The 11,094-nt window shown below is 46.5% G+C and overlaps 1 protein-coding gene across 1 annotated transcript; it reads right to left on the bottom strand.

The window, feature by feature from the left end:
- Positions 1 to 1,199: 1,199 nt before the first annotated feature.
- On the bottom strand, positions 1,200 to 3,689 carry LOC146356873 (heat shock 70 kDa protein). Its single transcript, XM_084834997.1, has one exon. The coding sequence runs from the start codon at positions 3,506 to 3,508 to the stop codon at positions 1,601 to 1,603; it is 1,908 nt and encodes a 635-aa protein (XP_084691123.1). The 5' UTR covers positions 3,509 to 3,689; the 3' UTR covers positions 1,200 to 1,600.
- Positions 3,690 to 11,094: the final 7,405 nt, after the last annotated feature.

The following is an 11,094-nucleotide window of genomic DNA, read 5'->3' as shown; positions in this document are numbered from 1 at the left end:
AAGTTAACATTTGACTTTAAAGCAAGCAGAAATTAGCCCCGTTAGTGGGCACTGTTTTATGACATTAGATCAGATAGTGATTGTGCCAAATCTTTAACCCATTAGAGTGCTTAGTTTTATAGATAATTAGACTAGTGCAAGATTTAATTGCATTTAACTGGGAAAAACAGGGCTGCTACTTTTTCTGATAGGATTCATATTCCTTTAACAGCTGCATGACAGATAGTTCACTTGCAGTTCTGTGCTGGGTAGAACTTGCAGTGATAGAAAGCTTTGCCTATTGAATTTCTACCTGGTGGCATTCTTAGATGAAAACTTCAACACAATTCCAACTCCCCCCCCCCTTTAAAGGTAGCCTGTTAATAATTGGTACAGCTTGACCACTAACTAAGACCACCAAGAAGACATTCTGGCTGCAACAATCATCATTTCAGCCCCATCACTTCCTGGCATATAGAAGGGGAAGAAAAGAAAGCAGTGACAGATTTTATTTTCTTGGGCTCCAAGATCACTGCAGACAGTGACTGCAGCCATGAAATTAAAAGACGCTTGCTCCTTGGGAGGAAAGCTATGGCACACCTAGACAGCATAGTAAGAAGCAGAGACATCACCTTGCCAACAAAGGACCGTATAATCAAAGCTATGGTTTTCCCAGTAGTAACGTATGGCTTGGCTGTGAGAGCTGGACTGTAAGGAAGGCTGAGCGCCAAAGAATTGATGCCTTTGAACTGTGGTGCTGGAGAAGACTCTTACGAGTCCCCTGGACTGCAAGGAGGTCAGATCAGTCCATCCTAAAGGAAATCAACCCTGACTGCTCATTGGAAGGACAGATACTGAAGCTGAAGCTCAAATATTTTGGCCACCTAATGCGAAGAGAAAACTCCCTGGAAAAGACCCTGATGCTGGGAAAGACTGAAGGTAAAAGGAGGGGATGGCAGAGGATGAGATGGCTAGATAGCATCACCGATGCAATGAATATGGACTTAAGCACGCTGCGGGAGAGAGCGCAGGACAGGAAGGCCTGGCGTGCTATGGTCCATGGGGTCACGAAGAGTTGGACATGACTGAACGACTGAACAACGAAGGTAAAAATGCATGACCCTGTTTTTCTACCACAGTTCTTAACGTCAAGTTAAACCCACGTTTGACACCACTCCCATCCCATGAAACGCTTGCTTTTAGAGCAAAAGGAGAGGATATTTTTATGTTTCAAGTAATTTTTATTACCAACATTTCAAAATAACCAGACCAAAAAGTATCAAAAACATTTAAAGCTTTTTCTGTATATTTAACAATTTCCATGCTCTCTTGCAATGCTTTTTCCTTCTCAATTGCAATGCTCAGGTGGGTACTTAAAAACAGTGAACAAAAAGAAACAAATCCATCAACAAGCACGGGTATCTAAACACTAAGACAAACCGTATTGGCAACGAATGAACGAACGTTAGGCTGTGCTGTGCTTCCCCTGTTAAAGCGGAGAGCAAGCTAATGCTTCCTCCCGTACACCCCCACAGGAAATTCCCTCCAGCAACAGCACTGACTGAATCAGGAAGACAGAAGAGCAACTGGCAACTGCTCCTATAGTCCAGTCCATGGCAGCTTAGTCCACTTCTTCAATGGTGGGTCCACCACCTGGAGCACCAGCGCCTGCAGCTCCAGCACCCTGGTATAATTTGGCCACGATGGGGTTGCAGAGCTTCTCCAGCTCCTTCTGCTTGTGCTCAAACTCTTCCTTCTCAGCCATCTGGTTGCGCTCGAGCCAATTGATCACCTCCTGGCACTTCTCAAGCACCCTCTGCTTGTCCTGCTCACCAATCTTGCCTTTCAGCTTGTCATCTTCCACAGTCTGTTTCATGTTGTATGCATAGGACTCCAGGGCATTCTTGGAGACCACCCGTTCCCTGTTGGACTCATCCTCTGCCTTGTAACGCTCTGCTTCCTGCACCATGCGGTCAATGTCATCCTTGCTGAGGCGGCCCTTGTCATTAGTTATTGTGATCTTGTTCTCTTTGCCTGTGCTCTTGTCCACGGCTGTGACATTGAGGATGCCATTTGCATCAATGTCAAATGTGACTTCAATTTGGGGCACACCACGGGGTGCTGGCGGGATACCTGTCAGGTCAAACTTGCCCAACAGGTTATTGTCCTTGGTCATGGCCCGCTCGCCCTCGTACACCTGCACCAGCACACTGCTCTGATTGTCTGAATAGGTGGTGAACGTCTGTGTCTGCTTGGTGGGAATGGTTGTGTTGCGTTTGATCAAGGCGGTCATGACGCCACCAGCTGTCTCAATACCCAGCGACAGCGGTGCTACATCGAGCAGTAGCAGGTCCTGCACATTCTCTGACTTGTCACCCATCAGGATAGCAGCCTGCACAGCAGCACCATAGGCCACAGCTTCATCAGGATTGATGCTTTTGTTGAGCTCTTTGCCATTAAAAAAGTCCTGTAGCAGCTTCTGGATCTTGGGGATACGGGTGGAGCCACCGACCAGCACAATCTCATTGACCTGCCCCTTGTCTAGTTTGGCATCACGCAGGGCCTTCTCCACTGGCTCAAGCGTGCCACGGAAGAGGTCAGCATTGAGCTCCTCAAAGCGGGCTCGGGTGATGGATGTGTAGAAGTCAATCCCATCAAACAAGGAGTCGATCTCGATAGAGGCCTGGGTGGAGGAGCTCAGCGTGCGTTTGGCCCGCTCGCAGGCGGTGCGCAGCCGCCGGACCGCCCGCTTGTTGCCAGCGATATCACGTTTATGTTTGCGCTTGAATTCCTCCACAAAGTGACTCACCATGCGGTTGTCAAAGTCCTCACCACCCAGGTGAGTGTCGCCAGCTGTAGACTTCACCTCAAAGATGCCATCTTCAATGGTCAAGACGGATACATCAAAGGTGCCGCCGCCCAGGTCAAAGATCAGCACGTTCTTCTCTCCGGCTCCGCTGCCCTTTTTATCCAAGCCATAGGCAATGGCAGCGGCCGTGGGCTCATTAATGATGCGCAGTACGTTGAGGCCTGTGATGGTGCCCGCATCCTTGGTGGCTTGGCGCTGCGAGTCGTTGAAGTATGCGGGCACGGTGATGACGGCGCTCTGGACTTTCCGGCCCAAGTAAGCCTCAGCAATTTCCTTCATCTTGGTCAGCACCATGGAGGAGATCTCCTCGGGGAAGAAAGTCTTGACCTCGCCCTTGTACTCGACCTGGACCTTGGGCTTCCCAGCTTCACTCACCACGCGGAAAGGCCAGTGCTTCATATCGGACTGCACCGTGGAGTCCTCAAACTTGCGACCGATGAGGCGCTTGGCGTCGAAGATGGTGTTGTTGGGGTTCATGGCCACTTGGTTCTTGGCTGCGTCCCCGATCAGGCGCTCGGTGTCAGTGAAGGCCACATAGCTGGGCGTGGTGCGGTTGCCCTGGTCGTTGGCGATGATCTCCACCTTCCCGTGCTGGAAAACTCCGACGCAGGAGTAGGTGGTCCCCAAGTCGATGCCGATAGCAGGCGCTTTGCCCGACATGCTTGCAGCAAACGCGGTCGCTATTCCTCTCAGAAGTCCCGTGGGGGAAGCGTCTCTCCCGCCTGCGCGCCTCCCTCAGCAGCCACCGACGCACCCGGCTCAGCACTGAGGCGCACTCTGCAGCTGGCGCGCCTTCGGCCAGCTTTTATAGTCGCGGCTCTCCCGTTCCTACCGCCGCCCGGAACCCGCCCCGCCAATCACATCACTCCCTGTGGGCCTCTGACCAATCGCTTCGGCATGTGCTGGCCCTCCCGCACCCCCGGCCCGGCTCAGCCAGAAGCTTCCAGAGGAGGCGCGCTCGTACTAGAACGATTGATGTCACTGGCAACCAATGGGGCTCTCGAGACGCCTTCTGGGCGGGCGTTATGCAAAATCGCTCGGCGTGTTCGGCGGGTTTTGCTGGGCGTTGGGGCTCCGGCGCCTTCCGCTTCCTTCCAGCAGCGCCCCGAATGTTCGAAGCGCGCGTGCGCGACTTAGCGGGAGAAATGGTTGACCGAGGGGGAGATAATATCTGGGAAAAAGGGGGGGGGGCGGAGGTGTTGCAAGCAGGGCTTTAGCCCCCATCTCGACGTGCAGTGCCGCTTTTTAGTCCCGGCACCCTGCGCGAAGTAGTGCTAAAGACCGCCTCTGCGGACGTGCAGAGTGTGTTTGCCCTCATGGCTCACACCACTAATCGTTATTTCCAGAGGGGAAGACGTGCCAGTCTGTTCCAGCAAAAGGCCAGAAAGAGCCAGAGAGCTCCGCGCGTTTGGGTGGTGTAGGCATGCAATAAATAAATGTTATTGTACATCGCCCAGAGTGGCTGGGTGACCAGCCAGATGGGCAATTAGTGAATTAAATAAATAAATAAATTTCTGGCGCCTTGAAGACTTAATACATTTATTATGGAATAAGCATTATGGAGACTCCAGTCCACTTGTTAGGATTTTACTTCGTTATCCATCTATGGTTCCAGCCTTTAGCTGCTTGTTAACTATCCATTTTGTTGTTGTTTATTCGGTCAGTCGCTTCCGACTCTTCGTGACTTCATGGACCAGCCCACGCCAGAGCTTCCTGTCGGCCGTCGCCACCCCCAGCTCCCCCAAGGTCGAGTCCGTCACCTCCAGGATATCATCCATCCATCTTGCCCTTGGTCGGCCCCTCTTCCTTTTGCCTTCCACTTTCTCTAGCATCAGCATCTTCTCCAGGTTGTCCTGTCTTCTCATTATGTGGCCAAAGTACTTCAGTTTTGCCTTTAATATCCTTCCCTCAAGTGAGCAGTCTGGCTTTATTTCCTGGAGGATGGACTGGTTTGATCTTCTTGCAGTCCGAGGCACTCTCAGAATTTTCCTCCAGCACCAACTATCAATAGCTGATTTAATACACTTAAAATAAAGAGTACACCAAACATTGTATGGGTTTCTATCAGCCCAATATTTTGAGAGGTTTTATTTATTCATTCATTTAAATAAAAAATATAGTGTGGCGTAATAGAGTGTGCGGAGAAAATGGATGGAGAGATGTTTTCTTATTTTCCCTCAGAATATTAGAACTCAAGGCCATCTGGTAAAATGTAGATTCGGGAGACAAAAGGAAGTACTTCACACAACAAATTAAAATATATGGCATTCTCTGCCACAAGATGTGGCCACTGGCTTTAAGATTATTTTAAAAGAGGATTAGGCAAATTTTAGGGGCAGAGTAGGGAGGTATATTAATAACTATTAGCCATGATTGCTAAATGACACGTCCATGTTCAGAGGCGGTACATCTATGAATTCAGGCATTTTAGTCTGTGGGTTCTTGCATTGATTTCTGTAACTGATTTTTTTTAATGGTAAATTGCAAGGGTTTTTTTTTAGCTCTGGTTCACAAAACCTTTTTAATGAAACTCTGGTTCATTAAAATGTGCACAATTCATAAAACAATTATAACTGCCCTTCTATATACTGAATTAAGGATATAAAGGTTTTCCCAAATTGTACCATGCTGCTTCTAGGCAAACAAGACCAAGCCTTAGCACTGACATCTGTTTATAGTACTATTATGCAGTCCTGGGATGTGTGTAGTATGAAAAAGCACATCTGAGCTTGTGCAGAGTGCAATTTCATTACCACTGACCAACTGCATAGTTGTCCCTCAGTGTTATGGTTTCTACACCATTTAAATCAGCACCATCATGACTATGCTACTCTCTGGGTGGTTACTTGGGGGTCTCTTAAATGCAGGGCCCTGGACTTCACCCCTCAAGGTCCAGTCACAGCTGCAACACTGCCACTGCTATCAGAGTAGACACCCCCCCATCTGCCCTTGGAGTTCAGGGACCCTCCAGAGCAGATGGGGAGGCGGGGAGCAGAGGACAGAAAAAAATCTGCTGTGCTAGTAGAAGTCCACTCCCGCAACATTTGATGTAGCCCTTGTTCCCTGCCTTCATTTTTCTGTAAAGTGCCAGATCCTTTGATGAAGGTGAATGAATGAATAAAAAGGCAGGTCACCAAGAGCATTCTGGTTCTTTGGGGGATCGTTCTCCTGATCTACTCTCATGTCCTTCTCCTTTCCCTGTCTGTCATTCTGTCCCCAACCACAACCACCCCTCTGGTGCAGTCCAGTGCAGAAGGCCAAAAGTAGCGTTGTAGATAAAACTAAAAATCTAATTTCTTTTTGCTTCAGAGGCGAAGTGTCACCAGGATTGCATCTGCTCACGCACGAGCTCTAGTGAAATGCATGAGAATCGTTCAGGGGTCCCAAACAATTGTAAAAGATTCTAGCCCCTTTTCAATTTTGATTTATAACGCATTAGGCTAAATAGGGAACATGACCTACAGCCTGGCAACCACACCCAGAAACACTCATAATCCTTTAGGTTCTCTTCACATTTTGCAAATTGAAGTCTATTAGAATGTATAGCCAAGTTAGCATTTTCTGTTGAATTTATCAAGACAACAGGCTTAGGGTGCAATCCTATGCATGTTTAGACACAGAAAAGGCCTACAGCTCCCAGCATTCCTCAGCCAGCAAAGCCTTAAAATCATAAAACCCTTGGAGTCTGGAAAGGGTATTTTCCAGCTCCTTTAAAGTGTTGATTTATAATTCACATCAAAGAGAGAACAAATACCATCTAGTCTCATGCTAATGAATGTTACACTGGTGGTGACAAGTGCCTTAGGCAGGCTTTCCTTCATCAGGGCTCTAGCATGGCCAGTTAAAATGGGTGTACCTCAAAGGGCATGACTGGGTTAGGAACCTGGCAGAGAGTAAGAGATCTGCATATTCCTGGCGGTTTCACCTCCCTTCCTAGGTGTACCAAAGGCCCGCCACTCCCGTTGTACATTCTAAATGGGGATAACCAGTGTAAATTGTGACTTTGCTCTCTCCTCCTGGTTTCCCAGGCCTCAGCTTGATTCACCTTCCCAGACAACATGGAGATTTCCAGAGTCAAGGTGCTAGGCTATCCTTGAAATGACAGTAGGGTGATCTCCCTGGTAATCTCTTTTTCTAGTAACCTGCTGCCTAGCTTTAAAACAGACTTCCCTAACCTGGTGCCTGGCCTGCCAGACGTTTTGGAGTACAACTCCCAGCATTCCTGACGATTGGCCATGCTGGCTGGGGCTGATGGGACTTGAAGTCCAAAACATCTGGAGGGCACCACATTGGGGAAGTCTCCTTTAGGAGGTGGGGGGCACCCCTAGAAGGCTGTCTGAAGATCTTAATGGGTAGCCAGGCTCGGAAGGGAGAAGGTGGCCCTTGAGATTCCTTGGCCCCAAGACCATTTAGGGCTTCAAAGATCAAGACCAGCACTTTGAATTGAGCCCAGGCAGAAAGAAACTGGGAGCCAGGGAAGATCTTTTAGCACTGCTGTAATATGTTTCTCACTCTCTTAAAAGAGCTTTTTATCCTCAGCTCCAGAAAGATTTTGTGAAAGATTTCTGGCAATTGAAATCTGATTTCTCCTCTCCCCTGCCCCCACAGGTGTTCTTTGAAAGTTTTGTTCTACATGGCACGCTAACAGAAACTCCTTTTAAGATAATACTTGAAAAAGCCTGAAAGCATCAGTCCGTCTGTTCTCAGACTGTTGGGTGCATCAGCGTCAAAACCCTGGTGATAAGCATTTCTGTTCCAGCGGCAGTACTAAATCTTATAACACCAGAACAGGCCATGAGCCTATACACATTGACTTCAACATCAAACTCACGGAAATCAACAAGACTTACTTCCATGCAAGCATGATTAAGCCAGGGCTAGCTGTGGTATTTCTAAGCATGTCAGACTTCACGTATTTGTACAAGATTCTGGGAGTTCATACCTGCAAGGAGATTCTTGCACTTATAAGGGAAGTCTTGCATGAGCGGAGGGCACACACCTGATGCGACGCTATCTGGACAGAGATAGCCTGGTGACAGTTATCCATGCGCTGGTAGCCTCCTTGTTGGATAACTGCAATGCATTGTATGTGGGGCTACCTTTGAAGACGGTACAGAAACTTCAGTGAGTGCAAAATAGAGCTACTAGATTATTAACTGGGACTGACTGATTCAGTTGTGTGATGCCAGTGCTTCAGCAGCTGCATTGGCCTCCAGTCCATTTCTGAGCCCAGTCCAAAGTGCTGGTGTTGACCTTTAAAACCCAGAGTCTCTGAAGGCGTATACCCCCTGTATGAGGACACCCATAGGTCATCCTCGGGGCCCTTCTCCGGGTGCCCCTGCCAAAGAAAACTAGGCAGGTGGCTACAAAAGAGAGGGCCTTCTCAGTGGTGGCACCCCACTTGTGTAATAAACTCCCCAAAGAGGTTCACCTGCCACGCATATTGTTATCTTCTAGGCACCAAGCAAAGCCCTTTCTTTTCTCCAGGCATTTTAGAGATCTAGTTCTAGGTTATTATGGCTGTTTTGGCATGCTATGGTCCATGGGGTTATGAAGAGTTGGACACGACTTAACGATTGAACAACAACAACAACAACAATAGTGTATTTTATTCTTTTAAATATTTGTATTGTATTTTATATTTTAAACTGTTTTAAAATTGCATTTTAGATTTTGACTAGTTGTAATCTGCCAAGAGAACATGAGTTATTGGGCTATAACAGAGAGGGCCTTCTCAGTGGTGGCACACCACTTGTGTAATAAACTTCCCAAAGATGTTCACCTGCCACCCACACTGTTATCTTCTAGACACCAAGCAAAGGCCTTTCTTTTCTTCAGGCGTTTTAGAGATCTAGTTCTAGGTTATTATGGCTGTTTTACCGATTGGTGTGCTGTTTTTTGTTAATTATACTGTATTTTATTCTTTTAAATATTTATTCTTTTAAGTATTTTATATTTTAAACTGTTTTAAAATTGCATTTTAGATTTTAACTAGTTGTAATCTGCCCTGAGAACATGAGTTATTGGGCAGATTAGAAACGTATAAAATAAATAAATAAATAAATAAATAATTTGTTTAGTATGTTATTTGTTTATTATGATATAGTTTCATATGTTTGAATTTGTACGTTGCCTTGGTGTTCTTTTTTTCAGCCGAAAGGCAACTATTAAACAATTGTATAAATAAACAGTATAAAATTTTATATTTATAAAATTATTTTATATTTATTTTATATGTATAAAATATAAATAAAAACAAGTTAGATATGAAAATTATACTTAAAAGCCAATTCAGACAAGAATGAAAAATCTGTGAATCAGATTTCCCCCCTTCCGCCCTTACCACTCAAATGCCTCTGCTGTGAGTTTCCAAACTAAGACTGTAATCTGCACACTTGCCTGGGGGGTGGGGGGAAGCCCCACTGAACACAGTGGAGCTTACTCCTGAGTAAACATACATATAATACCAGAATCCATATTAGTGTAATACCTTTATGAGACCGAACAGAAGGGCACCAAAACTATGCAAGCTTTTGAGATCTCCAGAGCTCTTCACCAGGCAAGATGTTATAAAAGCTTGCACATTTTTTGTGATCTTTTGGTTGGAGGCCCAATAATGGTATCACTCCAATACGGGTTTTGGAATTTTACTCAGGGTCAACACTGCTACCTTTTCTTTTTGTGATACATGTAATACTGGGCAGGTAATATTAGTTACCTTAGTTTTTCAGAAGACAAGTGCATTTTATTTGCCTCTCGATTGCCTGTGCATTACCAGTAGCTACATATTGTCAGTGTTATTTGTGTGCTGCCCTATCCCAGTCACATTGGGTTGGAATCAAACATGGGGTAGCCCCATTTCAATGGGTCTGTTCTAAGTATGAGCAAGTCTGAAGCCAACCTATTATCATTATTGTTGCTGTTACTGGTATGTCAATGAAAGGTCTTGTGGCACCACTGTTGTTGTTCAGTCGTGTCCAACTCTTCGTGACCTCATGGACCACAGCATGCCAGGCCTTCCTGTCCTTCGCTCTCTCCCGGAGTGTGCTCAAGTTCATATTCATTGCATCGGTGATGCTATCTAGCCATCTCATCCTCTGCCATCCCCTTCTCCTTTTGCCTTCAGTCTTTCCCAGCATCAGGGTCTTTTCCAGGGAGTTTTCTCTTCTCATTAGGTGGCCAAAATATTTGAGCTTCAGCTTCAGTATCTGTCCTTCCAATGAGCAGTCAGGGTTGATTTCCTTTAGGATGGACTGATCTGACCTCCTTGCAGTCCAGGGGACTTGTAAGAGTCTTCTCCAGCACCACAGTTCGAAGGCATCAATTCTTCGGCGCTCAGCCTTCCTTACGGTCCAACTCTCACAGCCATACGTTGCTACTGGGAAAACCATAGCTTTGATTAGACGGACCTTTGTCGGCAAGGTGATGTCTCTGCTTCTTACTATGCTGTCTAGGTTTGCCATAGCTTTCCTCCCAAGGAGCAAGCGTCTTTTAATTTCATGGCTACAGTCACCGTCTGCGGTGTATATTGGACACCTTCCGACCAGAGGGGCTCATCTTCCGGCGTCAATCTTTTAGCCTTGCGATATGTTCCATCGGGTTTTCTTGGCAAGAATACTGGAGTGGGCTGCCATTTCCTTCTCCAGTGGACATTTTGTCAGAACTCTCCGCCATGACCTGTCTGCCTTGGGTGGCCCTGCACGGCATAGCTTATGGCTTCACTGAGTTACGCAAGCCCCTTCGCCAAAACAAGGCAGTGACCCAAGAAGGCGCTTGTGGCACCTTAAAGAACAACAAATTTGTTTATGTAATAGGTCTTGTGGCCTGGAGTCCACTTTATCTGATGGAGTGGGCTTCAGTCCACAGAAGCTTACGCCACAGGACTCTTTTAATAATTTTGTTGCAATGGACTAACTCAGCTACTCTTCTGGAATAAATTTTTATTATTATTGACACAATATATAAGAAATGGAAGCAGTGACAGATTTTATTTTCTTGGGCTCCAAGATCACCGCAGACGGTGACTGTAGCCATGAAATTAAAAGACGCTTGCTCCTGGGGAGGAAAGCTATGGCAAACCTAGACAGCATAGTCAGAAGCAGAGACATCACCTTGCCGACAAAGGTCCGTCTAATCAAAGCTATGGTTTTCCCAGTAGTAATGTATGGCTGTGAGAGCTGGACTATAAGGAAGGCTGAGCGCCGAAGAATCGATGCTTTCGAACTGTGGTGCTGGAGAAGACTCTT

Source organism: Heloderma suspectum, chromosome 1 (genome assembly GCF_057233095.1).
Source record: "Heloderma suspectum isolate Gila_16-S chromosome 1, 16-S_ref, whole genome shotgun sequence".
In the NCBI taxonomy this organism is placed as follows: domain Eukaryota; kingdom Metazoa; phylum Chordata; class Lepidosauria; order Squamata; family Helodermatidae; genus Heloderma; species Heloderma suspectum.
This window is presented reverse-complemented; position numbering and strand designations above follow the sequence as displayed.

Excerpts from the sequence above, each read along its gene's own strand:
- LOC146356873 (XM_084834997.1), bottom strand. The coding sequence starts at position 3,508 with ATGTCGGGCAAAGCGCCTGCTATCGGCATCGACTTGGGGACCACCTAC.